This window comes from Pipistrellus hanaki (genome assembly GCF_964339955.1).
Source record: "Pipistrellus hanaki genome assembly, chromosome: 9".
NCBI lineage: Eukaryota > Metazoa > Chordata > Mammalia > Chiroptera > Vespertilionidae > Pipistrellus > Pipistrellus hanaki.
The window spans coordinates 63,004,989-63,029,890 of NC_140511.1; the positions used below are offsets into that span (position 1 = coordinate 63,004,989).

The window sequence follows — 24,902 nt, forward strand, 5'->3', positions numbered from 1 at the left end:
TTTCTCCATTACACTTTACAGTCGATATTATTCTGTATTAGTTTCAGGTGTATAGCATAGTGATTAGATAATCGTATAGTTTACAAAGTGGTTCCTGTGATATTTCTTTCCAGTACCCACCTCGCTCCAGACATAGTTATTACAATATTATTGACTATATTCCCTATGCTGCAATTTACATACCTGTGACTATTCTGTAACTACCAATTTGTCAATTTGTACTTCTTCATCTCTTCACTTTTTTTACCCAGCCTTCCCAACCTCTCTGAAAAGTAACATCTTGGTAGAAGAATTTCCCCATGATATTTTTTAAAGTCAAATAAGAAAATGGGGAATATAACTGGCATTCATGATCAGAATTCCCAATGTTCCTAGCATTTGCTGTCATAGCTCTGCCCCACACTAACAGACAGGCCTCTGTGGTTTTACCTGTAAGCATAACCAAGGCTCAAGAACTCGACTTCCACGCTGCCCTTCTCCTGAGTCCTTCCCTCTGAGGTGCCTTGGAGGCTGCCAGTAGAGAAATTTCTTCCCAGCAGGCCATGGTGAATAATTATTTTACAGTCAATCTCTTGGTATTGTAATTTCTCTCAAGTTCACCAGTTAACCAAAGAAAAACCCACTGGGGATTCAACTTCTATTAATAAACACTTGGTCAGCACAAAAGTTGAAGGAATATTTGAAACTAGATTTTCCTCCCTCCCTGGAGACAAGTCCAATGCAAGTCCCTTGGCTTTGATAGTGCTGCCAACCGACCACCCTGGAAACCATTCCAGACTTTCTGCCCTCATGCCTACCTGTGTGGGAAACATATGCCAGTGTTGTCTTAAGTGAAATTTACACACCATGTAAAGTGTACTTGGATAGCCAGTGAAAAGATACAGCACTGACTGGGCACAAATTGATACATGTCTAAGTATAAAACTAACCTAAATGGTGGGTTGTGAACTTCTCACTGAGCTGGATTCTCCAGAAAACTCTATGGCTGCTAAGGAAGTTTTTCTCCTATGAAAGATAATCTACTGGTAAAGGCTCCACTGTCACATTCACCATTTGTGAATCATCAACGGTCAATTAAAAATTGTCAAATCATCAATGATTGCTTCCCAAATGGCTAAGGGGCAAAAGGAAACATTCTCATTTATATTATAATAGTAGCACAACTGCTAGAGAAGGATATGCAAATTACACATGAAAGGAAAAATGAAAGCGAAACAACCAAAATGTAAAAAAAAAAAAATAAAAAATAGTAGGCATGGGAATATTTTTTCAAATACAGTGCACAGAACTTTTCAAAGTAGCTGTGAGAATCAATCTGGGCAATGGGCACAGTAAGGGACTGGGGCTCCAACAAGGTCAGCAACCAGACCAGATGGGGCTTATGGAATAGGACTCAAGAGGAATGGGCAAGGAAGGTCCAGCTAACAGTATGCTCTAGGTAGAAATCACAGGGAACATTATATTATACTCAATGAGGGTAGACTTTACTCTTCTGTCCCCTCAGGGAAACACAGGGTCCAACATTCCCTGGGGCCTTGCCTCTGAGCAAGCAGAAAGCTGGGTGGCTCTGGAAGCAGACATTCCTCCTGGGTCAATGGACAGGGAGAAAGGTCTCTGCCCTGATTTCTTAGGTGTTTGAAACTGAACTTCACCAATAGTTTATGTGCAGTGGTGAAGGCAAAGTTAGAGGAGTCTGCAGTTTGAAAGACCGAGCTGCTTTGTGAGAACTTAAGGAGAGAGTTCAAGTTGGCTCCAGTAATGCTCACCAGGGGAGAGTACTGTCAGTCCACTAAGTGCTTACTATTGAAAGCTACAGGTACAACTAATAGATCATGGTTTCTTTCACACCTGTGGGAAATAAAGACCTTCCTCTAGCGAGATCCAGGGCAGATGCCACTTTGGAGCAAGAGTGGCACTTGTGTACCAGGAGAGGCAGCAGGTGGGTGAAGTGGGTAGGAGAATGGATTCAGAAGCCTCACTACCTGAATCTGAACACCAGCTCTGTCTCTTACTGTGTCCCACGGGGTAAATTCATTGCCCAGGGCCTGTTTCTTCTCTGTGAAGTGGGAGTGATCATTTCAAAGGGATGATAACTCAAAGAGTTCTCATGTGATTAGGCAAGTTAATAGTTGTAAAGTGCTTAGAATGGTGCCTGAAGTAAGTGTATGTAAGCATTTGCTGTTACTGTTTATTAGCAAAAGCCTGGACTTTATAAGGAGAATATTCCAGATAGAGTGGTCGGTATCTCTCGGTGCTGCAGAGCTCAAATGAGCTTTGAAGTCAGAGACACTGAGGATCGAATCCTGGTTCCTGATTTTCACTCACTGTGTGACCCTGGGCCAGTTACTTCTAGTCTCTAAGCCTATTTCCCCCCTAGTAGAGTGGAGTTTAGAGTACCTACCTCATGGAATAATCAGAAGAATTAAATGAGTGAACTGAGTGAAGCACTTAGCACAATGCCCAGCAGTACCCAGTCAGCATGCAGTAATAAATCCTAATTACTATGTTCCAGGGACTCACACTTTCACCCAGCTATGATCATTGGCTTCCCTAAGGGCTGGAATCTCGTTTCATAAGCCTTAGTGACAAAACTCTACCCATCTTCAACTTGGCAGGAGGGGCGGGGGGCAAAGAGGAAGGGGAAACCATTTCCTATCACTTTTCATAAGTTGATTGAGGGCATTTTCTATTCACTACTGTTTATATCTACACACAAATGTGTATAGCTGTAACTCAGATATGTTACCTGGGAGAGAGAAGAGAACTTACCACGTTTCTCTTGTTGTAAAGTTCTCTCTGAACAAGTAGAGAATTCTGAGAATTTCCTCAAAGAAATTCACATTGTGTGCTGCTTATTTAATGGCCATATATGTGCCACTACCTTTACTTCATGCTGGAAGGGAGACTGAATCCAATAGTGGAGAGACAGAGCTTTGGGAAGAGGCGTGTGGGAGAAGCTGGGCAGGCTGCCTCAGAGGGTCAAGTGCAATGAAGCAAACAAAATAGGACAAGCCTTTCCCAGGAGGTCTCAAATTTAGACAGAAAAGCGCCACTGAATATCAAAAATCCAAAAGTTAAGTTATTAAGTGATTCAAGTTTAGTCCTGTTTTCTATGCTTTTTCAAGCACTGTGTTCCCAAAGGCATTTAAATACCCCTTCAAACTTGTTTTAGGCGTAGGGGAAAAAAATGACATAACTGCAGTGATGTCTATGCCCAGACCCAATTTTAAAATAACCCTACACCTGTCCATTCATCATTACTGCCGGGGAAGCACCTGATCTTTTTTTTTTTTTTTTTCAATTAGGCAAAACAAATCCAGTTTATTTTGTCTGATTAAGTTTGTGAAACACTGATAAAAATTTCTCCATAGTTAGTCTTGACATATCAGATACTATTGATAGTGGGTTTTTTTTTTTAAAGCAATTTGTTTAAGTGACATGCAGGATGCCTATACGGCTCTCTCTTCCCAAGCCATCCATCCAGAGAATTGAGGAAAAAGAAGGATAAGCTACATGAGGCACAGCCAGGGCATTTCTGTGAAAAGGGCACACGAAGGAAGCACAGTGCTCCCCAGCTGGTGATAGCCCCTGAAAAAAGACCTCGCCTCTTTCAAGAAGAAGAGCCAAAAGAAAACCTCAGTTGCAGTAACAAAAACACTACCAATAACTATTTAACATTTAGTAAGTGCTTACTGTATACCAATTAGGCAATGCTAAACCTCGCAGGCTTCTTTTCACGATGCCCAACCATCATCTGATTTATTACTTCAGTACCTGGAGAGTCCCTTCATCAACACAGGTGGGTGGAGATGAGGTACTGAGGACACCGTGAAATACCTGTTTACACAGCTGCTTTAACAGGGTATATGATCACATGTACTTCAGCCTGAAGTACCTGATCTTTGAAAGTGATTCGAAAAGTAGTGACTTTAGGGTGGATGGTGCCTCAAAGACTCAGATAGTACAAACTTCAAGGGAGCAAGCTCTTTTCCTACTGGGGTCACAAATTCTTTTTTAGGAGAGGTTACTTCTTAGAAATTTTTCTGTAATGGGAGAAAATGGTATTTTTGTGACATTCACATAAAAATGAGAAGCAAAACACTGTAATGTAGGAAGAAAACAAGGGATACGCAGATACTTCCCAAAGATGAGCCTGACAAAATTGCTTTATACAGTGGCCAATGACAAACTGGATCTTAAAAATGTGAAAATTTTATGCATAAAATGCAATTCAAGTGACTTTTCCTATGTCTATAGTAACCACAAATTTAGCCCTAAGTCAAAATCCACCCCAGGGGCTCAGTTTGGAGACCTACTATTCAAGTGAGTGTATCTGTAAAAAAAATCACTTTAATCTGGACTCCTTTTCTTTCTGGGTAGCTCAGTCCCTTTGATGGGCCTCTTCCTAGCTTAAGAGAATAAGAAATGTGAGTAAGGCCCTGGCCAGGTAGCTCAGTTAGTTGGAGAATTGTCCCAAAGCACCAAGGTTGTGGGTTTGATCACTGGTCAGGGCACATACAAAAATCAAGCAGTGAATGCATAAATGAGTGCAACAACAAATGGATGTTTTTGTCTGTCTGTCTGTCTCTAAAATCAAATGTGTGTGAGCTGTGTCACCACTGAACCAGACTCCAATGGCCTCTCAACCCCCAACTCCCAGGTGCTATCCTGGCCCATCTCACCAACACCCGCTCGGCATCAAAGTCTTCCTCTCCACCTTTGGTGAAGCATCAAGCACGGCTCAAGGAGAGAAGAGCAGGCCAATGGGGAGCCATTCCACTGCTCCCCCAAAGGCTAGGAACAATAGCAATGTCTGGCAATGGGAGGAGCAGCTCCTCAAGAAGGAGGGGGAGGGCACCTCCAGGCCGGTTGTGCTAAGGGAGGAGGATCACAATAGAGAATGGGTGGGGATTCTGCATCCAGTCCAGTGAGCAGACCCAGGGAGGGGAGGCGGAGATGCTGCCTTTGGAGCAGAACCGTGGGCCTGCAGGGCTGAAGAACAGAGCTGGGTTCCAGCTAGGAAGGGAGAAAAGGAGGGTGATGCGTTGTGACCTTTCTATCTCTGTCTGTGAAGAGGGGGAGGGGAGAGAAAGAAGAAGAAAAAAGTGATCTCAAATCCAAGATTCTATTAGATATGCTGGATTTTCTAATCAAAAGTAAAGGTTTCCAAAGCGGGAGCAGCTCCAGCATACAGAAGTGGGAAGGGCTGGGGCTCTACCTCCACGGGGCAGTGGAATCAGACAGTACCAGGCTCAAATTCGTAAGCACGCCAGGACTCTCCGAGGCGCCGCTGCGGGGTGGGAGCCAAGACTCCTTCCCCTCCTCCACCTGTGGGACTGAAGGTCCCCCAGGCGCGGCCATTCCCCCCACCCAATCTCCCAGGGCAGATGCTTTTCCTTCCTTCATTACCTCACTGCCTCCTTCCCTTGACGTCAGCCCCGGGTCCAGGAGCGGAGGGGAGGGAGGATGGAGATGAGTTTAGGGGCCAGTCGGTATCAGGATCCCCGGAGCACCGGGGTGAGGGGTAGGGGTGGTACGTGAGGTAATGCGCGGCCAATCCCCGGGCTCCCAGGGCCGGGAGCCGCCAGTTCACTCCCCCCGCCCCACCTCCCCGCCTGGTGCAGGCTGGTGTGTGTGCACCAGTTACTAGGCAACCCTATCGGAGACGCGGGATGCTGGCCAAGTTCACCCAAAGTTGAAGAATAAATTTGGGGGAGAGTAGGTGGAGGGTGGAGCGAGAACAGAAAGAAGGCACAGGAGATAGGAAAAAAGCTTCCAAGGGAAAGAAGCTGTCTTCCGCCTCCTGGGAACAGGAAGAAGGGCGGGCTCAGGACTCTGCTGCTACCAACTACAGTCCCCAACACAGGCTGGAAGGACCATCCCGCCCCAGCGTAGTTCCTAGCTATGAACAACACCCACTAAGTGCAGCCGGCTGGCTCCAGGACCAGGGTGGGAAAAGCTGTAGCCCAGGGTATGCCCAGGGTATGTGCCGGCAAAGTTGTCCCAGAGAAATCTGGCGGGTGGGTGGCCGGAAGGGGATCTGAGGAGGGAGAAGAACCACTTGGCAATTGACTTCGTGTTTAATCTTTGGTCCTGAGGATGCTAAAGTCTTCCCGAGGAGCAAAGAGCCCCTAACAAAACAGCTTTTCGAAGTGCCTCTCTTTCTTTTCCAGTTCTAAACAGCAGCCACGCTCATTTCTATTCAGAATAAGGGAAGGGAAATGAGGAAACCTACTTCTATCCGAGCCTGGAGACCTGCTTTCATTTGCTTTAAGTAACTGGGTAACTGAAGGAGTCATTGCCTCCCGAAGTCCTACCACCGCGCATCTGACGCACATCTGACGTTCAGTGCCCTCTGGCTCCTGGGAAGCCAGACGGCGCCCAGCGCCTTCCTACCTGCTGTAGGGCGTCCTCAGCAGCAGGGCCTGGCTGCCGGTGCAGCTGTCGGTGGGCGTGTGGCAGCCGTAGACTGGGGGCGGCACTGAGTACTGCTGCTCGCCTGCGGAGAGCAGGAAAGCAGGGTGAGCGCCCAAAGGTCTTTGGGGTGCGGGGTGGCGGGCAGGGGCTGGGGAAGAGAGCATCCTGAGCGGGGGCTCCCCAGCTAGATGGGCAGAGATGGAGTGTACAGACGTAATGAGTCAAGCTTCCCGCTTTACACTCTCTTCATTAAAAGCCGCTGCCTGGTACACAGCAAAGACTCTGGGGACATTTAAGAATGGTTGACTTGCCGAAACCAGTTTGGCTCAGTGGATAGAGCATCGGCCTGCGGACTGAAAGGTCCCAGGTTCGATTCCAGTCAAGAACATGCACCTTGGTAGCGGGCACATCCCTGGGGGGGGGGTGTGCAAGAGGCAGCTGATCAATGTCTCTCTCATTGATGTTTCTAACTCTCTATCTCTCTCTTCCTCTCTGTAAAAAAAATCAATTAAAAAAAAGAATGGTTGACTTAGTTGAGTGGAGTCCCTAACATACTTGGGTGGGTCGTAATCGGTCTTTTAAATTGAGTGAGATCAGGCTAATTATTTCTCAAAATCCCTTTAGATGTCCTCTTCTCCCTTCCTAACGTGCTGTGGGTTGGGTATTCATTGTGGAAGGGAGGGAAAAGGACCTGGTAGGTCCGATGGGGTCTCCTGGAAGAAGGGGAGAAGGACCCCACGCCATCCCCGCCTGCTTACCCAGAGAGCCCTGCTGGCCCATGGGGTCCTCGTGCTTGAAGGAGTGGTTGGGGAACTGCGCGGCGTGGTGGGAGGGCGTGTGACCGTAGTTGGGCGTCCCATCGAAGGTGACTGTGCTATATCCTGCGGGAGCAGCAGAGAGAAGCACAGCGTGAAAAGGGAGCAGATGCGGCTGATGGGTCCTAACCAGAACCGCAAACCAGAACCGCTGTGTAGGAGCGCCTGCCACACCTTGGAATCCCACCGGTCTCTAGGACTTTGGGTGGGAAGATGGGCCCAGTGCCCCAGGGGACTTCGGACCTCTCTCTGCCCTATCCCAAGTAGAATTCGGATTTCCCCACCGTTTCCCAGTTTATGTATGCCCCTGCCTTCCACCATGACTGCCGCTTCTGGACCGAACCTCCCGCAAGGAAGTTTGAAAGAAAGTTGCTCTCTCCCCAAAACCTGACATCGCTCTCGCTCAGGGGCAGCTCGGGCTGAGCGAAATGAATCTGCTCCGCTGACCCCACGCTGACTCCGAGCCGTAAATCAGGGGCCTCACCAACTTTCATTAATTACTCAGAGCCCGTTAACGGCATGGGCTCTAAATGGGGAGAGTAATTACAGAGTAATGGTATCTGTCTGAGGCAGAGCGACCTGACACCGTGACACCTAAGGCCCTGGGGAAAGCTGGCGAGGAGAAAAAGAAGGGGCCCTTCCCGTTAGGCCCGCAGGCCTTGACCCTGCCTTGTCCTCCTTCCCTTCTGCACGGACCCTCCTCTGCTCTGGTGGGTCCAACTCTGACCACCACTGTGGGGACCAACGTCCCCGTGCCCTGGGCCAGAAACCCTGTTTCCTTTAGTGTCCCTGACACAACAGTGCACGCGTACTCTGCCGCAGTTTCTCTGCAGAGAAATTGAAGGTAACATCGCCCTTATTCTTTCCCAGCTCTCCAAAGGTAAGAACTAAAATAACTGTGGTGTTTCAGTTGAAAAATATAGCCGCCTTTTATGATTATTGTTATTTAACTGCTTTAAACATATGTCCCAATGGCTTCTGGAAAAAACGGTGGCCACCTCTAGGGAAAAAGTATCTATGGCTTGCCGAAACTGGTTTGACTCAATGGATAGAGTGTGGGCTTGGACACTGAAGGGGGTTCGATTCCGTCAAGGGCATGTACCTTGGTTGAGGGCATATCCCCAGTAGGGGGTGTGCAAGAGGCAGCTGATCTGATGACTCTCTCTCATCGATGATGTTTCTAACCCTCTATCTCTCTCCCTTCCTCTCTGTACAAAATCAATAAAATATATATATATTTTTAAAAAGTATCTATGGCTAAGAAAAGGATGAGTCCTTAGGACCCTGAACCCAAAGGTAGGGGCCTCCTATGTCAGGAATCCCTGGCCTGAGGTCAAGACCAAGTGAGGAATGAGATCGGCCCAGGCACTCATATCTGCTCCCTGTGGGACCACCACTGGTCCAGTCCCTCCAACCCTAGCCACTGCACTGGGTCAGATGGTCCCCATTGCCCCACTCTTGTCCCAGGCATGATCCCTCTGCAATGTGTCCCAGAAGGCAAGCAGTTACCTGGGACATAACAGCATTACGAAAGGAGGCCGTTACCCCCATTTTTGAAACACACACCTGCACAGGGAAACCGAGCTTCCAGGGGCCCACTCGGGGAATGTGGTGTGTCAGAGTGGGAGAAAGGATTGGGCCAGGTCTTAATTACCAGACTGTACAGATCAGGCCAAGTCTCATGCACAGTTGGCGCCAAGGGTCTACAATTTAGGAAGCCACGGTAGTCTCTCATTTGCGTGACCCCAGAGGCCTTCATTTCTCACCTGCTAAGTGGACAAAGATAGCCCCTGTCCCTTTAGGCATGGGTGAGCTCGATTGGGCTTGGAGGGTACTTCCTTTTGAGAGCGGAGGCCAGGCTCCGTTAGAGACCTACCAATCAGCTTGCAAACGAAATTTGGCTCTGGGCAGCGAAGTTTGCAGAGGAAGGTCCGAATTTTGAACGGAAAAAAAATTTTTTTAATAAAGGAGAAACCGAAGCGACAAAGAAATTGCCCTTCTCCATTCCTGAGCCGGAGTAAGCGGTGGATTCAGGCACCGTGCTGTCCTCCGCAGCTGGCTCCGCGATGTGGATTAGCGGAAAGGGCCACGGGTTGCGGGCCCACCGCGTCGCCTCCACACCCGGCGAGGCTCCTCGGGGCCCCTCCCACACAGGACACGCACAGGCTGGTGGGCAGGAGCCGGCCTCCAACCCCCTTCCTTTAATCCTTCCCCCCACCCCCCAAGGGCAGCGGTGAAAGCAGGAGCCGAGGGGAGGGAGAGCTCTTTTAATTAGAAGCTTATCAGACGGGGACTGATTAGAGCGCGCTGTCCCGAAGCCTCGCGCTGGATCTGGCGCGGGGAGCGCGGGGGCGGAGGCCAGGGGCCAGGGGAGGGACCGCTGCCCGCAGAAAGGGGCAGCGTGTTCAAAGGCTCCTTGTTCTACTTTTAAGGTCCTTAGAGGAAGACACTCCAGATTCCAAGGTAGCCCCTTTCCCATGATTAGTCTTCGCCCGAAGAGAGTGCAACTTTGACCTCCACAAAAGACAAGACTGCTCAGCGCCATCCTTCTCCACCCCAGGCAGCGAAGGAGCAGGGTGATTACCTGGTCCTGCCAGCGCCCCTCCTCCCCAACCTCGGAGCTGAGGGGCGAAGTGGGCAGCAGGCAGTCAGAAGGCTGATATTGATGAAGCTGCTGCAGGATGCGGGAAATCTGTCCCACAACAAATACCCTTTTTCCAATGCCACCCAAGGAGGGTGCCCTTGTCCCTTGGGCCAAACTGGTCTCCCCAGTGACCCCTAGAGTGGCTGGCAATGCCAAGTCTTCCTCTTGTGCTGTAGTTTGGCTTGGGGAATAAGCCCGACTGACAAAAATGCCCCCCCCTCCCCAAACCCCACACTTAATCTGGGGATACCCAAGTCCTTACCCCACTTCTGCCCTGGCAAAACCCTCAAGCCTCATGCACAGACTACAGCGGGTTCCATGCCCATCCAGCAGAACAGAGGAAATCCATGTCAACAGTGGGCCAAGATCCCTGGGAAAGTAGGTAGAAACAGCCTAGAATGGTCTGGATTTGAGTCCCGGCTCTGCCACAAACTGAGACCTCTTGCACAACCCATTCCTTAGTGTCTGCCATGACAAAGTAAAGGCTTGGGCTAAAATCGACCCACAACTAATCTCTTAGAACCCAAATTTCCTTATCCAGAAATAAGGCCTCCGCCAATGTCAGGCTGTCAGGTTCTGGCAAAAGTTGAGGCGAACGGTCTTAATATTCAATTTCCAGTGCCTGGCATTGGCATGGAGTAGGTGCTCAGTAAATGTTAGCTGAACTAATTCATGTTCAGAAGTAAGGTTAGGACATCAGGTATAAATGTTTTTAAAGAAATAGGAAAAGTATATTTAAAAAAAATAGATAAAAAACGGTTGGAGAGGAGGTGAGAGGGTGCCAGCAATTGCCCTCTCTTGAGGACCATGGTTAGGCTGCCCTATTTGGGGACAGGGATCCAGGTCTTTAAGCTTTTCTGCTGGAGTTTGGCCTGGGCCTGCTCATGGCCATTCCTACACTTTGGGGAAGGAGCTGATGCCCTTGCTTCCCTCAGCCCAAACCTCCCACTAGACCCTATATATTTCTGGAAGAGACACAGAAACCCCGGAAATCAAGAGAATAAATCGGAATCCCCAGGTCTCAGGACCCATCCAGGGCCAACATCAGGGCTGAAGCTGGAACAGCTTCTGACATCTCACCCCAGCTCCCAAATGAGTCCCAAGAGGTCAGCCAGTGACCCATTTATGTGTTCACTGTAAGAGAAAAACCTAAGCCTAAGGACAAAACTGAGCTTACAGGCTGTGACCCTGGTCTGGGGCCAACTCTCCATGGGGCTTTTCCTCAGGGTGGGGAGGAGGGACCTCCTTCACCTTCTAGTCAGTGGTTTGTTCCCAAACCTTTTTCTTTTAGCAGCCGACCTATGTACTAGGTTTGTGCCCACTGGCTAGGAAGCCCACAGTTGGCCTCTCCATCCCATGCTGAGTTGATGGGGTCCTGGGCAACAGACCCGCCCTGCAGAAGGCTGGACATGGGCCCAAACAAAGCAACAGAGCTCAGATCTCAAAAACCCTCACAGTACCTAGATGGTCTCAATGATAATGGTGCAACAGTATTTTGCTGCTGGGAGTCTTAAATCAGTGGATTCTCAGGCCACTCCACATAGCACACATCTACACAGGAACTCAACTCATATCACACACCTACCTGCCAGTCTTGCCAAGAACAGACCCATCAAGTTTTCGGTGGGCTGTTGCTCTACCTTCTGTATTTAGAACCCCTAGCAGAGGTGAAGTCAGGCTTCTGCACAGATCACCAGGCCAGACCCAATTTCCCAGGTTGTCCATCTCAATTCCTCTCTTACAGGTGGGGAAACGGAGAGCTGTGGCTTTGCCACAGGTAACACCAGCCTGCTAACTGGGGTGGCATGGTCAGAGAATAGGAGTCTCTAAGAGGGACACTGAGCTAGTCCAACACCCTTTGCGTCCAAAACACTAATTTCATTTCTGAAATAGCTGGCATGGAGGACCCTCCCCAAGGATCAAAGATCACAGACTCCCCTGACTCAGAGAGGAGGATAGTTTCACTTTCCCCAGGGCTCCTTGTCATCAGGTGCTCCCCGCTGGGCTACTGAAGAGACCACCTAGAGATAAGGACAGAGCCTTCCCCCCGCCTTAGCAGCCCAGAACCTCCTGCAAACCGTGCACACTCTGCTTCTATCGCCCCAGGCACTCCAGAAACATCCCAGCCTCTCAAACTCTGCGAGAAATTTTGCTCCAGGAAAAGTGTTCGCCATTGCGTTCGTAAAGTATGTCCTAAGATATCGAATCCACCAGAATTGGTTTAGGTTCTCAAACAGTGCAAAAATAACAAACAACAATTAAAATAAATTTAGAAACCAAACTACAAGGGCCAAGCCCCGTTGACTCAGGGCTGGTCAGGGAGAAAGACGTGTTCGCGGGAGCCTGTGCCCCTCAATGTACAATGACTGAAAAAATGAAAACATCGAAAAAACCTGTCCTTGTTATAACCCTCACGTCTTGCAAAAATCTTCCCTGGGTAAGACCCGCGTTCATTGAGGAGGAGGCTTAGCCAGGGAAGCTCGGGCTTCATTTCACTGCCTCTGGTCGGACCTGGTTCCGCACAGCTCGGAATCGGACAAGCGGGGTTCTTCTCTTCTACCCCTGGAGCCCGCAGGGCAGCCACCTGAGCTGGAACCAAGGAGAGATCCGCTTCCATACTAACTAGCATACTCGGGAGCCATAGGCAAACAGTGACAAAGTTCCAGGAAAGCCACCTACTAGTTGCTAATCCTTTCAGTTACTCATTCTCGCTCCAAGGATACCTATGGTGCCTCTAAAGTGCCAACTCCGCGTTAAGAACCAAAGCAATTCCTGGACATTTTGGTGCGAAGGAGGCAAGCACCGGATGCTCATCCTGTGCTGGTCCCACTCTGAATCTAGTCTAAATATCTGAAAAGCCCAATGCCGGGTGACAGTCTGGTGGTGCCTGGAGCGACAAAACCTCCTCCAAGGCACAGCCAGAGGCTGCAGCCCCTCCACACTCCCAAAGGGACTCGCAGCCCCGGAATCTTCGGGGGTCCGAGGGGCCCCAAATGACCTCCCGGCTCATGCGAACAGCCAGCTCCCCAAGGATGTCAGGAGCCCAAACCGGCGCGAAATCCCTCTCCTGGACCTCTGCTCCCCCAGCTGCTGCTTCCGCTACCCTCAGAGTCTTTGGGGAGACAGCTGGTAAGAGCTGGGGTCAGGGAAGGGGCTGGACAGAGGACTACCCACGCTCGACGACAGCCCCCTCGCCGCCGCCCCAAGTGCAGGGGGCGCTCCCCGGGCTGCTCACCCTGGTTGCGAATAGCGGGCTGGCTCTCCAGGCAGCTGGGCAGGTAGGGCGCGTTGGGGAACATCCTGGCCTGGCCGGAGGACGCCTGGCTGGGCGGCGGAGGACCGAAGGGTCCGTAGCGACAGGCGCCGGCGGTGCCGGTGAACTGGCCGGAGAAGTGGACGGTGAAGGCGCTGAGGCACTGCTCCTCGTGCGGCTCCGCACCGCCCCAGCTCGGCTCCTGTTTGATGAAGGAGTGCGGCGGCGGCGGCGGGGGTGGCGGCGGAGCCGGCGGCGGGGCCGGGCCGCCCAGCGAACCGTACGCCGAGGCGCCCGGGGGCGCGAAGTCCAGCACCGGCGCCCACTGCGCGGCGCCGCTCACGGGCAGGGCGCAGCCGCCGCCGCCCCCGAGCGAAGGCACCGCGGGCAGCAGCGCGTTCAGGTCCCGCAGGTCGGAGCCCATTGGCGGCAGCTCTGGCCCGGGCGCGCCGCGGCTCCTCCGGTCCTGCAGGCGTTCGGTGCCGGGCTCGGCCACGCCTAACTTGGCCCAGATGCTACCGGGGCCCCGGATCCCCAATGGCTCAGGTTGCTGAAGACACCCGGGTCCCGAGCGGAGCGCGTACGAGGACGCCGGCTCCGGGACGCACGTGGAAGCCGGCTCCGTGGGCAGGAGAAAGTCCAGGATCGCGGTGAGGAGGCGGCGGGGCCCCGGCTCCTGGGCTGCAGTCTCGGCTCTGGGTGGGTGGAGAGTGAGTGAATGAGTGGGAGGGCGGGCGGGAAGGGGGGAGCAGAAGACAGGCGGTCGGTCGGGTTTCGGAGAACCCCCGGGTGTGGGCGCTGCCTTGAACTCCTGATCCAAGCTGCCTAGCTGCCCCCAGCTTCCCAAAGCTCAAATAAGCGGGGCCGGCGGCTCGGGAGGAGGAGGAGGAGGAGCCAGGAGTCTCGGCCGCTCCATTCACTCCGCAGTCCAAGCCCGTCCAGGCGTCACCCGCGCGCGCGCGGCTCCTCAGGGGCGCCCTCGCGGTGAGGGTGGGGGCGGGCTTGTGGGAGACACCCTCCTCTCCTATCTGCCCCGTTTCTCAGAAGGCCCGTGGGACCCCCCACCCACCCTCCCCTTCTCAGCCTTGGCGAGTGTGGACGTCTCGGGGCACTGGCGAGCCCCTCCAGGTGAGCAGCGAATGTCCCCTCAGCAAATACGCGCGATGGGGGTAGGGATGGGGTTGTTCATCTAAGAGGGCGGGTTGGAGGGAGGGGCTGGGGGCTCCGCGAGGGCGGGAACTTCTGGAAAGCGGTGAGAACTTTCCGGGACTCCAAAGAGGCGGATTCTCGGGCTCCTCTTACCAGGAGCCCGTCTCTCTCTGGGAGCCGTCGGGCTGGGGTGCTGGCCATAATCTCGGGGTCACTGGGGAGGCGAGGGGCCCCTTGTGGGTTCCGGAGGTCAAGACTCAAGGGAAACGTGGATGACCTGGAGGAGGTTGCTGCAGTTGTGATAAACGGGGGTCGTATTTTCAACGTCTGGTAAATGGTGACTGGGTGAGGTTGCCGCCCTACCTAAAACCGGTGTCAGCGGCATTTTAACCTCCTTTTACAGCCCGGAGCATCTAACTCTCCTATGATGAATCCGGGTAAACAATGGCTAGTTTGGGAAGGAAGAAAACTCTTTTTAAGGAAACAAACGTCCAGAGCCTACATATATTCCTGCCGGAGATTGCCAGCGCCCAATTCGGGGGCTGGGGTGGGGAATGAGCAGGGTTGGGGTGGTTGGTTTCTGAAGCCGCTCCCGCAGAGAGAGATTGCTTTCCACATTCGCAATCAGGATGCGCGAATCGGTTAGGAGCCACCAGAGACCCGCGGGCCAAGGCAGTGTTCGCACATGGGGGGTTCCGAGAGTCTGGCATCGCCAAATCAGACTCCTCCCTCCACCCGGTCAACAGTTTGGGAGACCCCCACCTCAGAGCAGGTGTTTGGGGGTTTTGTTTCCAAACTGAGTCAGCTTCCACGGGGAACTGAAGCCAGGAGACAGGGAGAAGCGCCGGAAACCCTGGTTCGGGTGCGTTTCAGGGGCGCCCGGGAGAGCCGGGAGGCAGCGGGGAGGGCGCAACCGGGGGCAGACAGCGGCTTCGGGCAGGAAGCTGCCAGGCTGGTCGCCGGTCGGCGATGGGGCCCGCAGCTTGCCCCATCGAGAGGCGACAGTCGAGGCAGTAGGAGTTGGAGTTTTGACGAAGAAACCGAACGTTTTAAAAGCCTGCACTTACTCGCCATTTCTGATGCTTCGGCTTCAGTTAATTTGGACGGAGTAAACGAGGTAGCCACGGGGTGCTGGCTGCAGACTCCAAGCGTGTGTGCGGGCTCAGGACTGACACGCGGGACACAGTTCCCTCCTCTTGGGGTCGCTGGTCCTCTTGGGGTCGCTGGTCCTAGAGGCGCTGAGACCTTGAGGGCAGAGGTCTGGAACACGCGCCGCGGGCTTGCTCCCCATCACTATCGTGGTGGACCCCTCTCAGCCCTACCCTAGAGTCTGACTTTGGCTCTAGAGGCCAGCTTCTTCTCCCCTCGCCCCTACACACACTCTGAAGGCCCCCCACTCGCCTTGCAAAAGCCCCATCTCTTGATCTTAGCCTGCCGGCCAGAAGGGATGTATGTGTTTGGTCTTTTTGGTGAAGAAAGACCCAGCGACACAAAAGTTCTGAGACCTAGACGTCCCTAGAAAGCCCCAGACCTCTTTCTCAACCAACCCCTCCCTCCCAAACACACACGTTTATTTCTACTTCGAAATGGTTTTTCTTAACTAGGACGCATTCAAGCGCTACCAGGGAAGGCGGACCCCGTAAGAAAAGCCAGGAATTTCGATTTCCAAACGAAAAGGTCAAACACTGTTTCTCTTTTATTCTCCTTTGCAACTTTGGGGGGATATTGTGAAGAGGATAGATTTCGTGTTTTCGAATCACAGGGTAAAAGCGCTTAACTCTGTGCCTTTATATTAAAAAAAGAAAAAAAAAAGGTTTGCCCAAGAATGAGGTGGATTTGGATGAGAGGAAAGGGGAGTTGAACCAATTGTGGTGCCATCTCATTCCAACCTTAGGGTGCCACCTCACCCACCTGACCATCAGTGAGGGCAAAAAGTGCTGTGTGCATCCAGGAGTCAAAATGCCTTTCCCCATCCCCATGCCCAGGAGCCCATGCGCCTCAGGGCCAAAGCCTGGGAACCTGCAAACTACTGCGTTTGCAGAGTGCCCATGCTCTCCACTTCTCCCCACCCCTGGGTAAGGTTCTCTGTGGGAGCTGTGGTTATGCTGTGTCCATGCCCGCCACGCTGCCCTTGACGCCATGAGCGGGAAAGGACAAACAGTCTGGCCAGATGGACGGTCCACCTTGCGCCAGCCCAGCAGGTAGGCGCTCTGCTGCCCCTCCTGTGGGTCGAAGCTTGCCGGAGATCTGGGGAAATAAAGGGCTGCGGAGACCTGGCCATTCCCTTCTCTCACCGACCTTTCCACCCCTGTCAGCTAGGAGACCTGTGCGCAGAGGATCTTGTTTGCACCACCGATTGGCACAGATGTAAATTCAACTCCTTCCGCAGAGAAGGAAACTGAGGCCCAGACGGAAGGAGGAAAGGCAGCTGTAGAGAGCAATGGTTAAGAGCAAGGGATAGGTAGCCAGACAATGGAATATCAGCTCTTTCAGGTAACCTACAGCTGTGTAATCCTAGGCGATTTTCGTAGCCTCTCTGAGCCTCAGTTTCCTAATTGGTCAAAGGAGATAATGCTATGCTAGCGCCTAACCTCATGGGTCAAGAGGAGTGGACAGGAAGATAGTGTTGGCCTTGTACACATGAACGTTACAATTTTTGTAACTGTTGTTCAAAGACACGTAGCAAGTTAGTGTCTAAGCAGAGCTGAAACCCAGGTCTCCTGGATGTCCGCAGTGGGGGCTTTACCCCCCACCATCCCCTCTGTCTCTCCAGAGTTAATGCTATAAATATTTTTTTTTAAGAAGGCATGGGGGGGGGGAGGTGCCTGAAAGGTGCTTAATTATTGCAAGATCAAAAAAATTGTCTCTGAATGGGAGGGGGCGGTGAGGACCCATAAGCCCTCCACTTTGACCCTGTCGCTGTCAACTGCGGCAGACCCAGCCTTGAGCCAGCCCAGCAACCGCGGTCCCAGGGACCAGGGAGCACTCTCGGGCTGCGCTCTGGGCGTAGCCCCTCGCGGCTGCGGACAACTGAATAAACACCACTAAGCGCTGCGATCTGTCAAGGGCTCGGATCGCCTGCTTTATTGGCGCAGGGGCCAGCGCCCAGAGTTCCAGGCTCAGCATCAGCAGCCTGACCGCAAGTCCTCTCTGCCCCCGCCGCCCACTCCAGTTCAGGAATCTGCCTATCCAGGCCGATGGGCAGGCATTTAGGCTGTTTTCCAACCCCAAGCTGGCGATAGAAATCACACTAACTTAAACTGAAAACAATAATAAGTAAGGGAGGGTTTTTTTCATTATAGTCCACCCGCAGCTCCCCACCCTGCTCCCTGTTCATTTGAAAAGTAACTCTATTTCCTTTTTTAAAATCAGTTTCCCCACCAACATTTAAAATTCAATTCTCTGACCCAGTTGGTTTGAGAGCTCTGGGCTTGCACGCACTGCTGGGTGTGCAGTGCAAAATCCCCCCTCACCCCACCTCGCAATGTACCCGTCTGTTCGGATACCACCGAGAGATGGTCCCCGAGAGTCCCCAGTGAAAAGAGTCAGCAGCGCTGCCTCTATTCTTATACCGTAAATCTTTTTAAATTCTGGAACTAATTATATAGAGGATATGTCTCAATTTGTTCTGCATTAATGCCACAGTGGGGATGGAGGCCGGGCCGTGGCCAGAGCAGATACTTAGGCCCATGAAATTGATGAACTGAGAGTTGCTTCCAGTCCTGAGCGCACCATCTGGAATTCCAGTCTGAGGTTACAATTAGAACTCCTGACCCCAGATTCAACTTTGCAAACAACAGGGGGAAAAATAGGAAAAAGGAAAAAAAAAAAAAAAAAAAAAAAAAAAAAAAAAAAAAAAAAACGAGAGAGAAAAAAATACAAATCGCCCAGCTTATTCTGCACCTGTAAAAAAAAAAAAAAAAAAAATACCCATACAATCTTAAAATCTTTCCATCTTAGAAAACTCTTTCCAAGTATTTTTGTGTGTGTGTGTTTTTAACCTATAAAAGATAATGGAACATATTTTATAGGCTGGGTTTTATCTTATCCCCTTTCCCTCTCCCAACTGCACTCTATTTAATAGTTGTCAGTTTCTCCTCGGTGTTGGATTTAATTGCATAGGGCTGAAATATTCCTCAGGAAATTAGTTTGCTGAATATTGTCACTTTTGTTATTCTGCCTTTGAGAAACAACTCAGTTATAGAACTCTATGTGGAGCTAGGACCTTCTTTGACTGTTGCTTCATAATCTGAGATTTTATTTGTGTTGCAATTTTATTTGTTTTAAATTGGTTGGGCCAATTTCTTTTTTCTTTCTTTAGTAACACATTGCTTTTATTTTCCTCTCACTTTGACCCCCTGAAGAAAACGAAGGACCCAGCAGTACCAGGGAATCTGTTAAATTTATTAGCATAAATGCTTAGACAAAACGAGATATAAATCATTTGGATGTATTAAGCCATAAAGTATCCCAATGAAGTCAGTCCCTCTGCAGGTCCTAGTATATAAAGGTTCATATAAAACGAGATATCAGTATTATCTTTCAAACTGGATATATGTTGTGAAAATATCCAAATGTTGAGTTAGGAATACGGGGGCAGTAGTGGGGCAGGAAGATGAGAGTCTTTAAAGCAGCCTGTTAGAATTGTGTTGCTTAAAAAAGATGATAGAAAGGGAAAACTCGGCAGTCTGCATTTTTAACCTAGTGTTCAGTAGACAACTTTAAAAAAAAGTCATACAGGATATATTTGATGGGAAGCAAAGGTATAAGGAAAGAAGAGATGAATTGAGAGCAAATGGCACTGCTTTCTGTAGAATGCATTTTTTTTTCCAAAGGTCAATTTAGCTTAAAAAAAAATCTACTCGGAAAAGGCACTGACTCTTCATGCAGATAACGGATGAGCCATTAGTGAAGAGCCACCTGGGCCTGCGTCTGCAAACCCGGATATGCAGCTGGCCTGCAGAAGGATGTGTATTCACTAGGGGTGGTGGGGGAGAAGAGGGGTGGGGGAGAGAGGAAGGAGAGTTGCCAGAATTCCTAGCAGAGGTTTACGGAGACAAAAAGTTTAAGGAGCAAGGACTCAGAAAGATCATAATCACATCTCTCCTTAAATCTTGGCAGGTCAGGCATTCGTTGCCTTTTAGAAACGGTTGTTCTGAAGCTTAAAAAAAAAAAAAAAATCAAGGTGTCTTTTAGGTGCTGTCTATTCATTCAGCATGCTCCACCTACTCACACTTCCTATGTGCCATGCATTGTGGCAGGGACTGGGAATGTAGCAATAACAGGACAGGATCTGCCCTGCCCTCAGAGCTTACATTTCAGTAGGAATGACAAATTACAAGTCAAAAAAAAGTCCGATACTTTCACATAGCGATAATTGTTATAAAGGAAAAGGAAATCTGCTAGACCAGAGAATTGATGACTTAAGGTAAGATGGAAATGGAAGCAACACGTTGCCCTCACTTTTTACCGTCCTCTATCTACACTGCCACATTTTACTGTGTTTATTACTAAGTATCCCACCCTCCCATTCAGACACTGGAAGGGTTTGAAGGATTTGGGATGCCAGGACTGGGTAAATCTCTGCTACAAGGTGGCTGAAGTTTATGGAATCAGGAGGGCAGCTGTGTATATAGAACTGGGTTAAAATCACCACCATTAGCTGAGTGACTGTGGAAATTAACCTCTAAAAAACTGAATTTTCTCCTCAAGATAGAGATAACAACAGCACCTATTCAAGCTGTGAGAACCAGATGAGTTAAGGCATGTAACCACTTAGCCCGTTGGAGGAAGCATTCAAAAATAGGGCTGTTATTTACACTGACACAGATTCTGTTTTTCTTGCTTCTAATTAATTGATGAGTTCTAAACTTAGTATCGATACTGGTGTGAGTTAAGAAAAGGTAGCAATCTTGGTTCTGGATAAGGAAGAAGGGTAGAAAGAGAAGTCCTTTACCAAGGAGTTTGACCTTAAGCAAGATTGTTGCCACCTTGAAGTAAATGAAAATCATTTTGTCCTGAAACAGGAAACGTGACTTTGCTTCAAAAATCAAGTTTGGATTCTTTCCTCTTCGTGCAGACTATACAGGTTAACTTCATCTTTAAAATTTAGAATTGCATTGTTTCTCATAGGCGCATTTTGGGTGTGCAGCCTGGTCCAGAATCATGGAGACAACTGATCAATGTTTCTCTCTCTCTCTCTCTCTCTCTCTCTCTCTCTCTCTCTCTCTCTCTCTCTCTCTCTCTCTCTCTCTCTCTCTCTTTCCCTCTCTCTCTCATAAATAAAAACATATCCTCAGGTGAAGATTGAAAACCGGCACTTGGGCTCACTTAAATCCTGTCTCAGCCAGTGATCATGGCTTTGGGGAAATAACTTGAGCTCTTGGTTTTTTAGTTCCCTTATCTATAAAATGAAGATAGTAAAAATGAAATAAAGCATACAGGGACTTGAATGCTGTAAAGGGCTAGGCAATGCAGCGGACCACCGGATGGGAACAAACCATGGAAAGGAATACTAGTGGGAGTAGCTGGTGTACATTGCTTGCTTTCGTGTGTCTTCATTTGTAACGTGGGCTTAGTACCCTTCTCATAGGGCTGCTGTGAGACTTAAATGACAAACATGTAAACTGTTGGAACAGTACCTGCCATACAGTGTATGCTACCTGGGTGTTGTTACTGTTTCCCGTCTCCGGCCATATTCCTGGGCCCAGAGCGAGCCTGTGTTTCACACGGATAAGCTTTTGACTCTGGAAATACGGAATAGTACAAACAGCAGGGCACAGGGATCAGATGGCTGCCGTTAAAGTTCTCCTCTGCTGTTGATTTTCTATGCGACTTTGGGTAACTTCTGTACGTTCTCTGAGCCTTAGTTTTCATCACTATAAAATGAAGCTAATGATCCCTTCACCTCAGTGAGTTATTTGGAGAACAAAATAACACATCTAAGTGCCTACATGTGTTCAGAATTAACAAATGGTAGTTACTAAATTTCTATCTGTCTATTTGGAGACTGTTAACTGACTTTAAAACAAAACAAAAAACACAAAGAGATCAGCCATCAAGAACTTGAATATGAACATGCACAAAAGCAAATTCCCATCTTCTTTTAAACTCACTGGTACCACTTTCGTGTATCAAAAACTTTGCCATCAAAGCATTGACAACAAGGTTCCTTTTTCACCATGAACCCTGGAGATTACAAGTTAGAATCCCACTTATTTCCACTGGCTCTCTTTGCAAAATATCCAGCATGTATCAAGGACTTTGGTAATCCCATGTTTTTTGTTTTTAAAATAAGCAGGAAACTGTTTTCGGCCAATAGAGAGAGAAAAAAACAGTTTGACTCTCTTCCTGGAGTTGCCACATAGCATTTATTAATAGCTTTGTAAACAGGCTTGAACATAGTATCAGCTAGCTGCTCAAGATATTACAAAAGTTTATGAGAAGTTGCTTAGGAAAAACAAGATAGAGCCATTAGAAATCTGATACTGGTCAATAGTGCATTTATTCCAAGTCCCCATAAATCACAAACAAATGAAACTTCCATTGTGATCACTGTTCCAGATCTAAAGGATCCCCCCTGCCCCGCCCCTTGGGTAGAAATTAAATACATTTTAAAAAGCCCAAGATTTTTTTCTTTACAGATTTAGAGGCTAATTACAAAAATTCCCAAGAGATAATACATATATTAAACTTTAATCAACAGATGTGACACACAACAAAGGAGAAACACATAACTTTGATTCTCTAGTTAGGACACTTGTTTATCTTTAATTATCCCCACCCCAGGAATGGAGTGACTGTTGTCGTCTGTTATATTTATTATTTATTTCTACAGTGACACCACATTTTGATTTTGCCCAAGACAAAAGATTTTGCTCAGTCTCGTTTTGAGTTGCTGTCCCAGCTTAATTATTAATCGCTCTTCTTTTACTCTCAAAAGTGTCCTGATAAATCTGATGGCCAATGATAAGGACTACACTTGCTTAAAGTTTTATTTTTAGAAAGGACAGATTTAAGAAAGCCGTTAGAGCAAAGGTAAAAGAAGTGAAGCTACTGAGAAGAGGAAAAGATTGGGTTAATATTAGAAATTGAAGGATGAGGAGAGTTACTGTAATTGAGCATAAAACTGAGCTCTGAGCTGCCCGACAGCCACGTCAAAAATGGAAAATAAAACTAGTGACATATCTCTCATTTTGCAATAGAAGGAAAACAAAACAGATTTTCGTAAGAGACAAACTTTTCTAGTACTAACGAGGAACGTATCTCACTGGTTTTCCCATGAGGGTCATTAGATGATGGTTAATGACAATAATATTTCAAAAGATACAGAGACGTTCTCTGACTGATGGTTTCTCATTTCAACCCAACAATACAGTATTAAAATTACAGCTCTATAAAGATTTTTTTCTAAGAGGAGGGAGGCAATAATCTAGACCCTTTTCATAGTTTTCTGGGGGTCCAACCTGATTCAAATTAGCAAAATGTGTTGACTTTCAGAAACTCTCAATTGATAATTTTGAAAACATATTTTATTTACTAATCACTCTGAACATTTACCAAAACCAAAGCACTGCTGGTTGTTCTCCAGAACCTGTGATCCAATTTGGGGAGAGCCCTAGGGCAGTGGCTCTTAACAGATAGGCTTTGTCCCCCCCACACATACCCCCCCCTTCTATACCTTCCTCCCCCCCCCCTCCCGGGACATCTAGGAATATCTAGCAAAGTCTGTGATTGTCACAACTCGATGTGGGTAGGAAGGTTGGATGCTACTGGCTTCTAGTGGGTAGAGACCAGGGATGCTGCTAAACATTTTTCATGCACAGGGCAGTCCCTCTAATCAGCAAAGAATGATCCAGCCTAAAAGGTCACTGTGCTAAGTTTGAGAAACCCCATTTCAGGGTTTAGTGTCAGGAGAAGAAAAGAGCATGTCTAGCTGGGTAAAAAGAAAAACGTCTCATGGAAGAGGAGCCTTTGAGTTAGATTCCCCAACCCCACCCGGTGGTGCTGGAGAATGTGTCTTCCTCAGGCTCAAAAAACGGGGGTGCCCTGGATGGGTGGCTCAGTCGGTTGGAACATTGCCCCGTACACCAAAACGCTGTGGGCTTGATTCCCAGTCATGGCACATACCTAGGTTGCAGGTCGATTCTCTGTCAAGTCAGCTACAGGAAGCAACAGATCAATGTTTCCCTCTCACATCTACGTTTCTGTCTTCCTTCCTCTCTCTAAAAATCAATAAAAACATATCCTCCGGTAAGGGTCTTTAAAAAAAAGAGAGATGGCAATAGAAATAGGCAGATGAGAAGAGGCAAGGCATGTTGTAGGAGATGCAGTCCAGAAAGGAAACTATGTGTATAAACTAACTTGGCTAGAAAAGAGGGATGATCCATACAGAGCAGTGAGAAAAAAAAGAAAAGAAAAAAAAAACATGCAAATTTAGAGCAAGCAGTTTCTGTTCGGATGTTATGCTCCAAGATCCTTTAATATTGCGTGTGTGTGTGTGTGTGTGTGTGTGTGTGTGTGTGTGTGTGTGTGTGTTTGAACCACACAAATCAAAGGCAGCATAAACTTTTATGCTCACAAAGATCATCTCTTGAATCCTGGCTTGTGGGGTATAGATGGATAGGCACATATTTTGCTTCCTCTCCCCCACATCGTTTTTCACCACTTACATAGTAGAGATTCCTTGGAACTCAGTTTTATATCGCATTAAATTTAAAAAATGTGTGCGTACGTAAAAATACAACCTATCAAGGCACAGAAAATTCTGAACCACTGCTGTAATTAATAGGACATTGTAGGAATCACCATTAAGAAATATTATTCTGACCTAGTTCACCGTGTCACGCTGCAGATTGTCCTCTTCGTGAATCATGGAACGCCTTGTGAGAAAGGACTACAAAGCTGGGTCCCTTGACATTAGCCATCTCACCCCTCAAAGTTCAGCCAGGAGTGGGACAAAACCCTTCTCACCATGTTGACATGTTTACTTCTGGCACAGGAAAATATTGCTGCTGCCCGACTGGCTTTCCAGTCCCTTCGCACTCCACTCCGCTGCCTGGAGACATTACTTTACTCTTTTCTTTGATGATTCACAAATAAATTAGCACGATCCACTAAGTTCTGCCAGCATATATGTGTTACTGCGGAAATCCGAGATGCTGAAAAATGATTGTAATTTATGATATCCCAATACTTTTTTTTCTTAAGGACCCAAATAAATAGCATGGGCTAGTTTATATACCTGACATATTTATTGCAGCATTCCCGCTGAGCACTTCCCATTGTCATGTGTCCTCGCACGTTGTTTTCACAAATTGTGTTTTGAAAGAAATTCAGGCCAGAGAAACAAGATGTTATCTTTTGGAAAGGATGAGACCACTCTAATGGAAGAGGATAATCCATTCAGAGGGCTGGAAAGCCCATGTGCTCCGGCGGGTGTGATAAATCCACGGGATCTGAATCCAGGATTTTGCACTGGGACCTTGAAGTCAGTAGGAACGATTTAGCTGTGTTCCAGATGAACACAGTGCATCATTATTATTGGATAAGCATGAACATATTAGGTCAGCTTTGCCCTATGTCCTTAAGGCAACTGGACTCACGGAGCACAGTTCTCATTCTG

General features: G+C 48.7%; 1 protein-coding gene and 1 long non-coding RNA gene across 5 annotated transcripts in view; one reads left to right on the plus strand and one right to left on the minus strand.

Annotated features, from left to right (window-relative positions):
• WT1 (WT1 transcription factor) overlaps positions 1–13,685 on the minus strand; it is a 48,960-nt gene extending 35,275 nt beyond the window's left edge. For all 3 annotated transcript variants that reach the window (XM_084895038.1, XM_084895037.1, XM_084895036.1), the window contains exons 1-3: positions 13,112–13,685; positions 7,176–7,298; positions 6,397–6,499 (exon numbers count right to left, since the gene is read on the minus strand). In XM_084895038.1, the coding sequence (XP_084751164.1) occupies positions 6,397–6,499; positions 7,176–7,298; positions 13,112–13,553 (668 nt within the window). In that variant the 5' untranslated portion in view covers positions 13,554–13,685. The remainder of the gene's footprint in view (positions 1–6,396; positions 6,500–7,175; positions 7,299–13,111) is intronic.
• A 151-nt stretch (positions 13,686–13,836) lies between these two features.
• Positions 13,837–24,902, plus strand: part of LOC311628137 — a 43,571-nt gene continuing 32,505 nt past the window's right edge. For both annotated transcript variants that reach the window (XR_014795969.1, XR_014795970.1), the window contains exon 1: positions 13,837–14,257. This is a non-coding gene — a long non-coding RNA (uncharacterized lncRNA). The remainder of the gene's footprint in view (positions 14,258–24,902) is intronic.